The sequence below is a fragment of the Pangasianodon hypophthalmus genome, chromosome 8 (assembly GCF_027358585.1).
Source record: "Pangasianodon hypophthalmus isolate fPanHyp1 chromosome 8, fPanHyp1.pri, whole genome shotgun sequence".
In the NCBI taxonomy this organism is placed as follows: domain Eukaryota; kingdom Metazoa; phylum Chordata; class Actinopteri; order Siluriformes; family Pangasiidae; genus Pangasianodon; species Pangasianodon hypophthalmus.
Window position 1 is genome coordinate 22668551 of NC_069717.1, and position 16485 is coordinate 22685035.

Sequence of the window (16485 nt, forward strand, 5' to 3'; positions counted from 1 at the left end):
TGTATCCAGCCGTCTGAGGAGATCCGATCTGGCAGAAGATTAGTTACTTCCTTGACAACTTGGCAGAGATTTTATGTATGAATGAATATGAGAATCCCATCTGAGCTGCTTTCCAAGCTGGCTGATTTACAGCTGAATTGGCCTCAATGGCAGACTCGATTGATGAGCGACCTGTTTCTGCGAGCTGCTACTTTTAGAACAAGTGTGCTTTATCGCTGCACACGTAGAACCATGTGCAATAATCTCTGTCTGTTCCACTTGAGTGCTTTCTTTTCCCACCAAAACAGCAACACCTGTCCAACTTCATAGAGCTCTACACATTGTGTTCTTTCACAAAGCACAGAAAGAGCAACAGCCTATAGACAGTTAAGTGCTTGTTTCCTCTGAAAGTGCAGCCAAACCACTGGAACATGTGGAACATGTGCTTTGCAAAGCTGTGGCTGTAAGCTGATTTAAGCTCATGTTCTCTGAACCATATGCTCACTTCTTCATTATATATGTTAGGCTAAAAACTATGAAGAAAGGAGCGGATTGCACAAGATGCCTACTAATACTGTCCATGAAACTAAAAAGTATTAATTTATCTCCTGATTCTAATAATGCAAATTAATCAGTTTGAGTCCAACCTTCATTTCAATCCAGAAAATACTAAAGAAACAAGAAACAATACAATTGTTACATGCAGTGTTTTATCGTGCTTCTTTCTGACACTTCAGAGAAGATTCTCTCAGCTGTCTTAGTGTAGGAAGAGTAGTGTTTCCTTCTGAAATATTTATCATATAACTGTGTCTTGCAGCTCAGAACTGTGAGGGGGAGGAAGGAAAAAAAAAACGAGAAAAGAGGGCTACACGTGAGAGTTCACTTTGAGCTGAGTTTCAAAGAGATTTGAAAATAGATACAAAAGTAGAAGCACTGAAGTGATTTTTTTTTTTTTTTTTTAAATAAAATTATATGTATATAGGCAGATGGTACTGTTTCCAGACTGTACTGTAATGAGCTGTACAAAATGAGCATTCAGATGGTCTGACATACTAAAAAATCACACATTTCAAAGAGAATAAGATAAACAAAGCCTTATAAAAGCCTTATATTCAAAGTATTGTAAGTAAAAATACTTAAGTATTGTATGTAAAAAAAAAAAAACACATTAAATTAAACATTCTGCAGCAACAAAAAGGCAGACTGAGATGATCTGGGCTTTCATAGCAAAAGGGAAAAAAAGCCCAAATCACTTTACTTTGTTATAATTATATGAACATGGCTTTTTGTGCTAAGTTATAGGACTGAGCTTTACCAAATAAATAGCAAGGAATTATGGATCTAGACATGCAAAGCCACTGCATCATGCATTATTATACAGCTACCAAGCTCTGAACCTAAAAAAAAAAAGCCATCACTTATTCACGGTTCCTTAAATATACATGCTCAACCAGCTATTACAAAAACGTCATTAGTCATGGGATTAAGCATGATTACAAGTAGAGAAGTACAGCTCAAGTGTGGGAGAGAGAGAGAGAGAGAGAGAGAGAGAGAGAGAGGGAGAGGAAATTTTTAAAATATCTTAGTAGGGACCAAATATAGACCCCCCCTTTTTTTTTTCAAAAAACCATAGCTTTTATTCAAAAGAACTAAAAGCTTTCCTTTTGAGTATATGTATATGTCCCATTATAATTACATTATTTTGGGACACAAGATACCAGATGTATAACAGTAAAATGTATTAATACATGCTGTACCCACAACTTGTGGTTGATCATTATTTCTACTGCTGTAGTTTTTACTCGACTTACAGCCCATCGCTCGGATATTCGAGAAGGTGTTCTCATCACTGTAGCAAACAATCGATGAATACAAAATTTGCTGTCTGATACCAAAAAGTACAGACTGCTTGGTGGTTCTGTTTCCACAATTTTCATTACACTTACAGGTCACCACCCACTCTGTTATTTTAGGCTAAACTTTTATTTTTATGATATTTCCACTCATTCGACAAACTTTATCCTGTAACACTACCAGCAAAGTTATTCAAAGGTTCTTTAGATAGGGAAACTCTATCATAGAACCATTAACACACCACTAAAACACATATAATAACCAACCATATAATGTTATGCTTCCCCAGACAAAGCAAACATTAGTAGTAGTACTAAACTCAGATTTTGTATTGTATAAATGACAAAAATTGTCTCTTTCTTCAGCAAAAAAAAATCATGAAGGGTAGAATAATCATTTTATCATATACTTCATTATTTCAGTTTTATTTTTATTTATCTACTCATTGACAATTTTCTCATTTCTATGCAAATTATGGACGACACGGTGAGGCAACAAATCCAAATAACTGGATCAAATGATTCCAATCATTCCCATCAAATGACCAATCCTATGGCGCATAAGTTTTACTCAACACTTAATTCCTACCTGCAGTTAGTTCCCATTTACTTTCAACCCAAAGTCCCCAAACTTTGACTTCTTTCTTTGGGTTCTTTCAACCCAAACTTTGGGTTTGTTTCAAAAATGGGATTAAAACCTATAGCGGTGGATTCATGTTATCCTGTCATATACGACCTCTCATCTGTGACATTCTGAAGAAAAATAAAGCTTAGAACGAAGTAGCAGAGATTGTTGGTGCTTCTCGTAAATATGCATAGCTAGTACAGTTAGCTTGCTTTGCTAATCTGCCAGTGAAGCTAGTACATAACATGTAAATCAAACCAATATGTTAATTCATGCTGATTAGTGCATTCTTTAATTTGTGTTAAACCTGTTAGCTTTAGAAGCTATATATATTAGAAGCTATTACCAAGCTATTACTATACATATTAGAAGCTATATATATATATATAGAAGCTATTACCATTTCTCATCAGAACTAAAACGCCAATAAGAGACAACAGTAACAGTCGCGTCATCAACGACATGAGCAACTTGCTGTTTTCTAGTGTAAACATAGGGTTAGGGTACAACTACACTCTCTTTACCTAGGACAAAAAAAGGCTTCCTATTCTGATATGCTCACTCCATTGGTTATGACATAACAGCATTGCACATTCAGCCAGTGTACATTCAGTGTGACATCAGTGATGGAAATTGGTAACTATGTAAAAGCTTATGCCTTTAAATGCTTACATATTATAAACTTTAATACATTCATTCTGACAGGCCTAGACAGACAGTTAATTTCACTGATCAGCTTGTGCTTAAATAGGTCTGACATTTTGCTTAGTGCATATATGGCTATTTTAATGATTGATATAAAAAATTGACTATCAGCTGTTCCTCAACAGTCTTCTGGTGGACTATGGATTATGCATGAAAAAACCCCAAATGTTAGTGGAGTGCTTTGCTAATATTTTATATCACCAACTAGAGATCACATGTCCCTAAAGAGTCCTAGATATGTACATTTCAAAATTATGGGATTAGTCAGTCAGGCATCCAGCTAAAGAACATGCCACGTTTAACCAACAAATATTGAAAGCATGGACCCCTGGGAAAAACAGACCGCGCTTTAAGAACTATGGAACTTACATCTCCATTCATCAGCTTGCAGTCGTCTTCCATCTCGTCAGCGCTGTCCTCATCTGACACGTCACCCTCCTCTGCATTCTCGTCAATGTTTGGGGGCAGTTTCTTGCCCTGCATTAAAAAAAAAAAAAAAAGCAAAATGCATCATTGTTGGTACAAGTTCACTGCAAAGCGATGGGGAAAGTCTGGCCACAAACCTTTGACGCATCAGCTACACACACAAACATAAGTTTTGGATTTCGATGTTATAGATTAGCAAAATTCAGAATCTCCGAACAAATGAAAGTTAATATAATATACAAACCCATCAGGATCTGAACAAAGAAAAAAAAAAGCTTTTTTCCGTACAAAGACATCTGTTCATCTCAATTCCATTGTAACATTTAACAATTGAAAAAAAAACATCACCAGGGGCTTTGACAGTAATAGTGCTACATAAATCTTTAGGTATAATTTCTTTCACTTGAGAAAACTGAGTACATTTGCTGTGTCAAAGTCTGGCGAATGAGACCCAGGGGGCTTGTCTGCACTCCGACTTACTTATCAGTAATCGTTTGATTGACAGACCCATAAAAGCACTGCTCCGTACTGCCTGGTGAGACTGAGCGCTGGTCTGTGGAGAATTTAACAAAAGGACAGGCAGGTGATGGATACCGGTATTAAAGAGTAACAATCAATTCGGCACAGCGTCAGAGAGCTGCTCGTGTTGAAAGCAATCGATTTTGAATGTTTAACAAGGTAAAGGCTTGCCAGGTTAGAGTGATAACTGCGCATGATTTCCCCCCCTTTTCACATGCAACGACACTTATTTCCACTGTATTTTGATTCATTCTGTCTAAATCAAGCTCAGTTATAAGCTTTATATCCTTCTCAAGAATCCTGGCTTCTTCTGTGCCACCTAATTTGGCACATTTAGACTATGAAGAAACTGGAAATTTGTGCTAAATCTAATTTGTGTTTTATGGCTCAAGTATATGGTAATATATAATGTGGATGACACAACCATAACAGATAATATCACATCAAAGTTCCTGGTCATACTAGCTTCTTGGCAGGCAGAGCATCTATTAAATGCCAAATCGAGTGGAAATAAGGATTGCTATTCAATATAGTAGGACTTAAGCGAGGCAATTAATGTCATAATGCATGCGCATGGATGAAAAAGCAGCGATATGCAAATCTGGCTTGAGCTGAATCCTTTGGCAAGCAACAGAGAGAAAAAGAGCTGTGGGTTTTAGACTGCAGCTGGAGAGTTGCTCATTGACCCAGTGCCAGCACCGTGCAATTTGTCAATACTGCTCTCTGGCCTAGTTTTTGGCCAACTCTCCAATGGCCGGTGCCGGCCAGCTTCCAATTACCGGCTCTGTATTACTATACTGTACGATCACTCCTGTGGCCTGATTTCTCATTGGTTTGATATCAGCTGTTATTTGGATTCATGTAGTTGTAGGAAAAGATGAAAGAAGCTGGATAATGTAAGAGTCTCATTATGGATACTACAGAAAGTTGTCTGAAAAAAAAAAACAGGGATCCTCAAACTGAAACACACTGTGTGTAAAGCAATTGGTTTTGGTTTAGTGCTCCAATTATCCATATCTGCATCTGTATTCATATTTAAACCTGGAATGGGTGTGGCCTAAACAGGAAGAACCCTACCACTAAACACTGAAAAAAACACGAAAAAACCCCGAGGTAGAAAAGCATGGTGTGTGAATTCTGGCTCTGACAGCTCCTCAACCTCAGCTACATCACTCAAGTTCATAATCGGCCTGAACTAGAGATGTGCATGGGACTGTTTTTACTCCTACATGAGTAGTTACTTTTGGTTTTATTTGTACGTTCCCTTGACATTTTCTAACAAATTTAGTATATTTTCTAGTAGCCTCACTTAAACTAAGGATGAATGAAAGAATGCTGTAGATGCTTCACACAGCGCTGCATGTTCATGTGAATGCATGTGGTCTTCTTTTTGCCACAAGATTCATATCTCACTGCATGAAAGTAAAAACCTCCTTTTTGTTTTTGTTGTGTGCCATGAGATTCCAGGCCTGATGCACACCTCTCGTCCCAACCAGATGTCTTGTCAACCAGATGTCCTTGTACCATGGTCCTCCAGAAATGTCAAAGAAGTTGATATCAAAGTTTCTGCTCTAATGAAGATATCACTGTCTCAAATCATTCCTATTTTTCTTTTTATTGTCATTACTTCCATGTTTTCATTTAACTGGCAAAGGATAACTTTTAAAGGAACAACAGTAATGATAAAAAAAAAATTGACCTTGACAAGAATTTTGCCTTTGAGGGAATCAGGTGAGGGCAGGAGTCCTGACTCGTCAGCTTTGATTGATGACAAGTCCAACTTCTCCCCCAAGATTTCCACCAGATACTGAGCCATCTTCTTCTGCTGGGGAACACTGCAGTGGTTCTCTATGGACAAGATAACTGGATACCTGAAGAGGGAAAGCAAAGACAGAAACAGAAATATGTTTTTACGTATTTGTACGAAATTGAAATATGATATACCAAATTGTCACACAATATCTACATAACAGGATAGGAATTGGCAACAACTAAATGGAAGAAAACTTGGTGAAAAAACTTCTGGTACTGGCAAATAATCAAATATCTTAGCATTTTGCATGAATAAAAACCTTAAGGGTCAGTACATGTCGAACTATGTTTATCAGTCCCACCACAACAACGCTGAACAAGATCCGTAACAGCAAGCCATGTGTTAAAAATTGACATGTTGTAGAAACATGTCGAGAGACGTCTAAAAATAGTGTTCTGTTTACAAAAACCTCCAGGTGCCCTGACTGCATGCATCTTGATGGGATTATCACCTTTAGCAATGCTGGTGCTAATGAAATCTCAGGACATAGTGTGTGTACACACACACACACACACACACACACTTGCACATAAACACTGTTTACACTAATGTGTGCATACCAAGTAAGCACAGCCTTTCTACATATTGTCTGTTTTTCACTGAAATTATTAAGGCTCTAAAAGGTTAGACTTACGGGTTCTTGACAAATGCATATTTGTTGATGGTTTCAATGACGTCCTTAAAAAGGATTTTGGATGTTAGAGTATAGCCATGGTGTACGATTGGCTCTCCATCTTGTCCATCCCAACAGTCCACTGGAAGATAACATACAGTAGTTTAGAGTACAATCAGCATTCATGTTAAATCATTACATGACCAACATCTTCATCCACTCAACATTAATGTACAGTAGCTTGCATAAGTATTCACCCCCTGTGAACTTTTTGTCTTGTCTCCATATTTTGTCTTGTTACAACCTGGAACTGAAATGGAATTTGGATTCATTATATGTCATGAATCTACACAAAATAGGGCATAATATTGATTTGAACTGTGTGTGTGTGTGTGTGTGTGTGCACGGAAATCTGGACAGAGTTGTCAATCAGTTGATTATAATGTTATTGATTATACCCTGTTTAGAGTTTGCCAACACTGCTGATCACCCTGCTGGAACACCATCCACACAGTGAAGCATTATGGTGGTAGCATCATTTTGAACATTATCCTTGGCCACTTGGCTGCTTCTCTGACTAGTCCCATCTTTAGCTGGTCACTGATTTTAATGGATGGCCTCCTCTAGGCAGAATCAGAGTTGTGCCATATTCTTTCCATTTTTAATAACACATTTATTCATGCTCTGTGGCATGTTCATAGTTTGTGATGTTCTTTTATAGCCAAACCCTGCTTTATACTTTCTTTTCTGGAACTTAGTTTGTTTTGATAGCTCCTTGGTCTTCCTGATGCTAGTTGTTTACATATGTTCTGTAAGAAACATATGTAAGGAACAGGTGTGTTTATATTGAATTGCATATAGGTGAAGTCTATTTAACAAATTATGTCATTTCTAATGGCTTCTGGTTGCACCAGAACTCATTTACGAGTTTCATAGCTATAGGGATGAATATTAATACAATCAAAACATTTTTATTTGTAAATAATTTTGTAAAATATATTGCTGTCTACCCTCCACTTCAGTATCATGGGCTATTTTGTGAAGAGTCATGACATATAATCACAGTTCAGTCTATTTCAGTTCCAAGTTGTAACATTACATGGAAAAAGTTCATGGGGGTTGAATATTTATGCACTCGGCTGTAAGTGTGCACTGGAATCTTACTATTCATGCCTTAACTTAAACTGACCTTCCACACATCTGCAGCCTGCTTGCAGGACCCATGCGTACATGTCCACCCTGGACTGAGACATCAGCTGGTCCCCCATCAGGTAGGTGTTATGTGAGGAGGCGATGAAGTACTTGCACAGAGGCTGAGTCATGTCCTGGTTGACTTCATGGTGTTCGGGTTTAAAGATGTCTCCAGCTGGACTTCGCATGTAATTCGTAAATCCTAAGGCGTAGAATTTAATGCTGATTCAAACACATGGCCACTGAATCCCCTCAATATATGTAAAAGGAAAGATACATGCCTGTTTAATCCAATTTTGTCCCAACAAGTTGGTTTGCAAATACTAAAGTGGCTAATATACCCAGTCATTTAAGTTTCAATTATTTAAACCTTTACACTACGGGTGTAACGCAATGTTGCTATCTGTATCTGTTCAGTGCTCCACATATCTGTATCTGTATTTAAACAAGAAGTGGGTGTGGTCTAGACCAGAAGTCATTTTTATAATAAATTTGAATTTGCAGAACATACAGAACTTTATTCAACTCCTGAACTTCCTGAACAGTTCCTCAGCTACATCAGTCAAGGTCATAATTTGTCTCAACCAGATGCCCTGTGGACCCTTCTGGCAAGTTTTCTATCTAATGTGACTGAGTAAGTTAACTATCTTTCAGAACAGCTGTGTGTTTCTAAAATCAAGGAACCATTGATTATAGCCACATTATATTTTATCTTTTCTATTTTTTTTTAATCTTTTTTTTTATTTTCCAGAAAGATCAGAAAAGTTCTCTAGACATGTTATCAGAATCTACTACGAAACTAGGATGCAGTGCTTCTGTGAGTCAAACTGAGGACTTTTAAATTTCATTACAATGTCTGGATGATTTTCTGGGAAGATTTTCTTTAAATAATGATGAAGAGCAACAAAAAACATGTGCAATGTGCAAATTAACTATTAATAATTTTTTAATTATATAAATTTTAATTTTATTTCTGTGCGCATCACTTTTTTTTTTTTTGTGAATTTCAGGCCACTTTGTATATGGCAGAAATATAGTTTTATTTTGGAGCTAAGTAAGCAGTATTTAAGTCAGGCTCCTGAAGCAAACTGATAACACACATAACACACCTCTTATTATCTGTTCAAGCTGAATAATGCATTCATATTCAGTTACATCTCTACTGTGCACAAAGTGACACACAAGTGAAACTAAAACAAGTCCAGGTTTTCTTGCTTTAAAATTATAAACTCAGACAGAGCCTGTATATTATCTATTGCATATTATCTACTGTATTTGGTTATGTCGGGTATTAGGGGAGCCAGAAAACACTAAAATAAGGAGAGCAGGTAGACGTTAAGTCCAAAAGGACTCAGTCCTTTAAATATTCAATTAAGTCACTCTTAGAAAAACAGTACTTAATCATCTACAAACCACTCATTGCAGACTGGGGGATTTGCCAAATAAAGTTTTTCATTTAGAGCTGGACTAAACAAGGCAATTCAGCTTACGTCAGCCTAATTTAAAGACCTAAATTCCATTTGTACATCTTGAATAGCTTCTTCGTTAACCAACTTTGTGATCATCTATGTTATTAAAATATTCTCTGAGGAGGAAACAGATCTCATCTTACCATCGATACCCAGAACCCCCTGCTTCTGGTTTTCAGGACAAGGTTCAAACTTTGCGACGATTTCAAGGCAATGCTCTTTTGTGACTCTTGTCATCTGAAATAAATACAAATACAGAATATCAAAGAAATGAAAAAAGGAAGTTCTCATTCTCAACTATCACCCTATACAACCATTAGTTTGTGCTTCATCTGAACAAAGTGTGAAAAACAAAACAGCCGAATGTACCTAATTCCATTGAGAAACACTGTCACATGCAAATGGCTCGCTCTGGAATCAGACTGGTTAGGCCTACAGCTGGGCCTTGAATTGGTTTTATTAGTCAATCAGATTTCCATCCCATCCCATCAGCATCAGGCCACGTCCAACACAGCAGGGATGAGTCTTAATTTAGTGATACACGGTGTGCATAACTGCCAGTGTTTGCTAGCTTGTGGCCGCAAGCAGCATTTGGCTAATTTAGTTCTTCTTTCGCTTTAGAAATGGAGACAAATTGACCATCAAAATACTAATACTGAGCTGTAATGGAGGCTAACACTGAGCTCCCACTGATGTGGGAGCCTGGTAAGATTTGCTGAAATGTCACTAGTATGGTCCTGAAAAAAAATAGAAATGCCCTGTGTTATGCTTAAATTACATTTTAATTTAATCCAGTTTTCTCAAACCTAGGTCAGGGGTAAATGCTCATGCAGTTAACATAGACTGGGACTTGTGTGTGACATTTAATTCCAAACAGAATATTTTGTGTATCACATGCTTGAAGCTACTAATAAATATATTCATGATATTAGATTTTCTCTGATGCAAGAAACAATCCTGATTCATTTCATTTTACTGCAAATATTTGAATTTCAGTTGGAAACTTTACTTTCAACTCAGGTTATTGTCTTTTTAAATCTTTTACTAAAAGATATTAGGTAATCAATTTGCATTTCCTTTTCTAAAAAGAAACCTGCTGTACACGGACCATTAAACACTTCACTACATTCCTGATTAAAAGTGTATATTTCTACCCGGGTTGCCAGATTGGGTCTACCAAATGGGAATATTCTCAATATCCTTGATCATGTGCTGATAGAATAATCTGAGATTGTTTGTAGTCAATTAGGAAAATTTTAAGTTGTGATTGGATTGGAAAGAGTCAATCCAATCTGGCAACCCAGATTTATGCATAACCACCTCCTCTATCTGCTTTCACACATATTAGTCCATTTGCTGAGTCTAGCTTTTGCTATGGTTTGGTTTGGTTTCGCAAGGCACATAATTAAAGAAAGCAAAAAAGAAAAGCAAAATACAGAGATGGAAAAAACATAAACAAACCAAATTAAAATAATGGAAATAAGTAGTTCAAATCATTTCACGCTTTGCATCCAGCTTTTATTTTCTCTTTTTGTTCATTGTTAATTGTTCTTTTTTGTTTTTGTTCTCTTTTTGGTCCATATATCCAAATATCCAAACGTGTCAGTGCTACATTTCTGTCCTTTGGCTCATTTTGTGTCTCTTGGCTAAGTTTAACAGCTCACACTGACATAAAAATGCTGCTACCCAAGACACACAGAATCATTTAGGCTCATTTTGTGCAGATGGGTTGACTAAGGGTTGAATTGCTTTCTCACTGCGGTCAAACTATCCTTGGAACTTGGACTCAGACTGAGAAGACCTCAGTCTCGGTCTGGTTGCTGTGATTGGTGTGTTCTCATCTGCCCAAACAAACTGCAGGGGGAAAATGCACCAGGGTTCGATTAAAATTGAAATTCTACATATGTGAAAGCATCCCCTGGTTTGATGTGAAGAAATCCAGTTTCATCAACAGCAATACATGGCATTAAAAGAGTAAAAAATCCAATGGACAAAGAGCATGGTTTTATGTGTCAAATTAAGGGTGAGGAATTACCAAAGGCACTTGTCCGTATGCTCTAAGTGATGTTTGGAGATAATGTTTCTACAGTCTACACTTTCCAGAAATAGTAGGGACAATATTAAGCACGGGTAATGTCAGCAGTATAAATTACGCCTATGCAAAAAGTCTGAATAATAGTAATAATATGTTGGAAGAGGCTGCTGTAACATAGATGATCTTTGGGGTGTGTGTTTGTTTGTGGGTTTGTGTAGGAGAGAGAAAAACGAAGCAAAGCAGCAGAGCAAGAAGAAATGAGGCTTCCAGAGAAGCCTCATCTTTAAAAACGCCTTTGGAGCCATTAGCAGGCAAGAGTCAGGCTGCATATTCATCACTGAGTTGATCAAATTACAGGCCTGAGATGGGGAAAGAGCCAAAGAGATGCACATTAGAGAGAAAATTGGGGAAATACAAACACCTTCTAGTGCTCTTTCTATGCTTCATTACTATCCACATGTTTGCCTGAAGTAGCAACTCTCCTGAAAACAGATGTTGGGCACATTTCTCAAAGTTGAAAACCCATAAGTTGTCACCTTTTGCTCAATTTCAAGGAAGCGTGTCAGGTCGTCTGTGTCCAGGTGGTCTTTATGGTTGCTGTAGGTGAGCATCAGCAGGTATAGGTCTCGCCGAGTCGACATCATCTTGTAAAAGGAGCAGAACTCCTCAAAGCCCAAAGTGCCCTGGTTATCATCTGTGTCTGCTTCCTATAAGAAATCATACACAATACACAATAAATACACAATATAATACACTTAAACAAAGATATCCAAGGAACTTTTATTTCTAGAGTCTGCCTCAAATTCACAGAGTTCACAGTGAACAAAAGCAGCTTGTCCATAGAGGAAGGTTATACAGAGCCCTACCATGTAGTATAGCAGCCATTCAACAAATGTTAATCTTCATAAAGTTCTCATTCACAATGTACATTTTAAACTACCTCTGTTGGATGACCACCAATAAAAAAAATTAACAGATATAAGCCGGTGTTCCATTGATTTGCTTGCCTAGATGTTGTGTAATTGTGGGGCAGCTTGCTCAATGCCCCCATTGAGTTCCATAGAGTTATTATTGCACCACATGGTCAAAAATGGGAACTGCAGCAAGGGCAAATAGAGGCCCATTGGGGTAGGAATCACACTGCCCCAGTGGAGGAGGAGCAGCGGACCAGACACTTCATGACAGGTCAGTTCTTTTTTTTTTAAACTGGACTAGTTTAAAAATACTCAGTGGCCACCATGAACTTATCGAGATTACATCTAATAAATTTCTGCAAACCAAGACAAATTGTAAGTGCAGACAGTGTGCCTATGATGTACAGAACTTCTTCTACTGTAAGATATATTGCAAAGATTGGGAGAGGGAAAGAGGAGAAATGTGCACCACAGTGGCCTTGTTTCCCATGTAAAGGCTGAGAAATAGAAGAAAAATATGCTTCCTTTTTCCAGTGCCTGAATTTTTTGGGCTAGTTTAAGGTCTGCTCAACTTCTCAAAACGAGCTGCTAGACTGTACGCTGGATGACTGTATGCTGTTGACTCTCAACTGCCTATTACTGGGTTGCTCTAAATATTCAGTAGCTTCACTAGAAGCCAGTATTGCCTTAACATCAACAATTTGCAGATGACCTGCTAATGACCTGCTATAGACTTGTTTCTATAGCTATATTAGCCTACAATGGGGTTCTTACCTCGCCTTTATCGATATAGCTCACTCTCTCTAATTATTAGATCTGCCCCTTGGGTGGTTAAATAATTTTGCAGCACAGTGTGAAAAATCTCACAATCTCAGTGGTTCAATTTTGCTGATAGGACTTGTCCATTTACTGAAAAAGGTTTTGGACTGGGTGAGAAACGCAGCTCCTGAGTAAAGAGTAAAGAATTCCAGACACTGGAAGGCTGCATGAGACAGCATTACAGAAAAGTCCCATGAACTTCACGTGTATAATTTATTCATGAGGTTAACATACTAGAAACAATTAACAGCAAACAGCAAAAATCTGTCTTCTCAGTGGAGTATTGGAGAAATATCACTTTTCTAATTTGTTTGTTCACAGGGGAATTGCAGAAGCCTGGGCCAGTTAATGTACTGGATTTTCATTATTTTACATCGATTAGATTGCTACATTTCCAGCCTTATTTCAGAGTAAAGAAATTTTGTGTAAATAGTTTGTTGTTAAACAGATGGTGTGACATCTATCTTAGCCAATAAACACATTCATTTTACAACTGAATGCTGCTAATATTGTCCTAATGAATTGACTGTGGCATTGATTAATCGTTGCACCAAATTGTCTGTGTGAAAGCCAGAGAGCTATGAGTTATATTTGCTAATGTTATTACCATGCCTTGATGTCTGTGAATGAGCATGAGCAACAGTATGTGCAACTTGATTTCCCAGACCCTCAGAAAGTTGCTCATTCACCACCATGTTTGATATTTTAAGCCTTTATTAACTATTAATCTGATCAACAACCTTCTGCAAAGGTGGCTATGTTGGGGGAAAAAACAACAGCACTATGGTTAAAGGTGCTAAAAGGTGTTACGGCCTTCATTTTACATTAATAATGAACGACAAAAGCCCAAAAGTCTGGGATTCTACTTCATGCTTGTTGTCAAGTCTTCAGAAGAAAGCTTGAGATGAAAACCCGAGCAGAGGGAGTGAGCAAGGCCATGAGAACATGATCATCAACTGCTGAGTATCAGAGTGTGAAAACAGGTCATCAACACTTTGAACAGCAGAGCAGGAGGGAAACATTCACACTAATTCTTCTTGGGTTTTTTCTTTTTGTTTTTGTTTTGTTCTTTTTTTCCCAAGAAGTCATCCTTCACACTCGTTCTGAAGAAATAACCCTACTTTCTTGAAAGGAGCAGTTATAAGTCAGTATAAGATATTCATCAGTATAGATTTCTTACAACAGTGGTTCTCGAATGTTTAGTCTGCTCTAACAAAAAATATTTTAACCGTAATGTATAATAATAATTGAACCTAATATATAACCTTAATAGTTTAACCTTAATGTATAGTGTTGAGATATTCACTGATTGGTTAGACAGTTGTTCAGCTGTAAGTTAAGGACGCTGAGTGCATTTCTGCTTTTCTTCTTTAATATAACTTAACTAAAACCTTCATATGGGGATGTGATTTAATCCACTATCATCCTTGACAAAGCAATGACCTTCTAGCATTCAGGAATCTTTTGCCAAAAAAAATGAATAGGTAAAGGTTAAAACATCCAGCCTTTGCATTATTCCAAGAAAGTGAAGTATAAACTGTTTAGGCTTCTATAGAAGCAGCACTTCAATGAAGGTAGAGAACTTCACTTAAAAGACACTATAGAACCAAGGCTAAAACCTCTCCTATGACACACACACACTCACACACACACACACAAGGCCAGATTGGTGTGCTTTATTCTGTCTTACAATGATGGCCATCTGCGTTCATTTACAGCAGATGGGGTGGGTCCTGATGGACTGTGAATCTTAGCGACCTACAAACGGCTGAGGTGAGATCTCAACCACATACTGTACTGTACACATACACACACACACACACACACACACACACACACACACACACGCACACAAATCTGGTCTGGCTGGGAAATGGCTTTTGGGAGCAGCAGGACAACATAGAGAGATAGAAATACAAGCACATAAAAGCTTTTGCCAGGCGAGCCACCATTTGACCTATAAAGGTAAAGCAGATATTTATTGCCAGTAGGCTGATATATGGATATATGAGTTATACCTACCAGATATGGCTTAGCCGTAATATATGTCTTTGACACTACATAGTTCTTGCGAGTTATAATCATAGAACACAGTAAAATCTAAATGAGTTTCCAAGAGAAATAAAGTGCATACTCTTACAAAGCAATGCGCTAAATCTACTATCGATGACTGGTGAGTGACTGCCTCACACACTCAAACGCACACAACTCAGTCCTCCACAGATGTGCTTTACCTTGAACATCTGCTTTACTTTCTGCCTGGGTAAGTTGACATTGAGTTTATGCAGGAGCTGGAGAACCTCACTGATGCTCAGGCTGCCGTCTCCGTTCTTGTCAGCTTCTGTGAAAGTCTGCTTCAGCCACGTGATACACGCAGTTAAGGAGATGAGCATCACAGACGAGACATAAAATATACACTACACTACGCTACAAACACGCAGCTGTTGAGTCATACAGTATATTGCAAGGAAATCATAACAACGACTTTAGTCCACTGTACAAAATATATGCGAAACACAAGAAATGCATAGTTTGAGGAAGAGCTTAAATAAAAATTTTACTCAAAATGGCAGTAAAATGTGTTGCTAGGTCACTTAGCACACCTACCTACAGTCACTGCCAAGTCTATCACTGGACCATTTTCACTACCACATTGACACTATAGACAATAGTTAATATCTAACCAATAGTGGTTCTATTCTCTTTTAAAGTAGTAGGAATTATAAGTATTACTATTTCAAAAATTCGCGGACCATTACTGTAAATAAGTACACAATCCATACAGCATTTGGTAACTTTCTTATTTAAATAATAAAATGGCTCTCAACAAAGCAATTCCATTGCTACTGTTTGTACACGTGTATCGCACATCATATTTAACTGCTCTACATTAAACAGGGAAAGATAGCACATGGAATCTTCCATGTTTAATGATAATTTTATGAATCATTGTGGGTGTACAAGAGTAGCACTCTGCACTTGTTGTTTGTAATGAGAAGACTAGGCTTACAAAATCATCATTTGATCATTTGATCTAGTTGAAAGTGTGCATTTCGGTGCATTTTGAAAGTGTGCATGTAATTCCGGCTGTTACATCAAGCCTAGATTGGTATTTTAATCACACTAGACCTCGCTTCGCACAAGTAAGTGCTAGCAATTGGCAATTAGACATAAATGTAAAGCCAATTGCAGAAGCAATGCCTGCGTGCATCAGGGCATGCAGCATTCATTTCTGCATTGGTTTGGGAAAATAGAACAAGCTAATATCTGTAATCACAATCAGATTATTACAAACATGCATTACTAATGTATAATTAATCATATAAAGTTCATTAAGAGTGAGATTTTCACTTGCACGTGCTTCTGCTATAGAATAGAGCCTGAAATATGGCTCTGAAGTGTGCTTATGGCTGTGAAAAATGGGCTTCACAGTATCTCAAAATTGAATGAAAGACAACCTGCTCTAACTGTACACCTAAACAGTAGGTACAGTATGTCATCTATATGGTAGTTGTATATTATAA

General features: G+C 37.5%; 1 protein-coding gene across 7 annotated transcripts in view; it reads right to left on the reverse strand.

Moving 5' to 3' along the window:
* Positions 1-16485, reverse strand: part of plch2a (phospholipase C, eta 2a) — a 127827-nt gene that overhangs the window by 22617 nt on the left and 88725 nt on the right. For all 7 annotated transcript variants that reach the window (XR_008302145.1, XR_008302144.1, XR_008302147.1 and 4 more), the window contains 7 exons: positions 15196-15325; positions 11765-11935; positions 9337-9430; positions 7723-7926; positions 6555-6675; positions 5807-5978; positions 3532-3639 (listed from right to left, as the gene is read on the reverse strand). Coding sequence is in view for 2 of the 7 variants with exons in the window: in XM_053235903.1 (XP_053091878.1) it covers positions 3532-3639; positions 5807-5978; positions 6555-6675; positions 7723-7926; positions 9337-9430; positions 11765-11935; positions 15196-15325 (1000 nt within the window). In the remaining 5 variants the exon portion in view is untranslated. The remainder of the gene's footprint in view (positions 1-3531; positions 3640-5806; positions 5979-6554; positions 6676-7722; positions 7927-9336; positions 9431-11764; positions 11936-15195; positions 15326-16485) is intronic.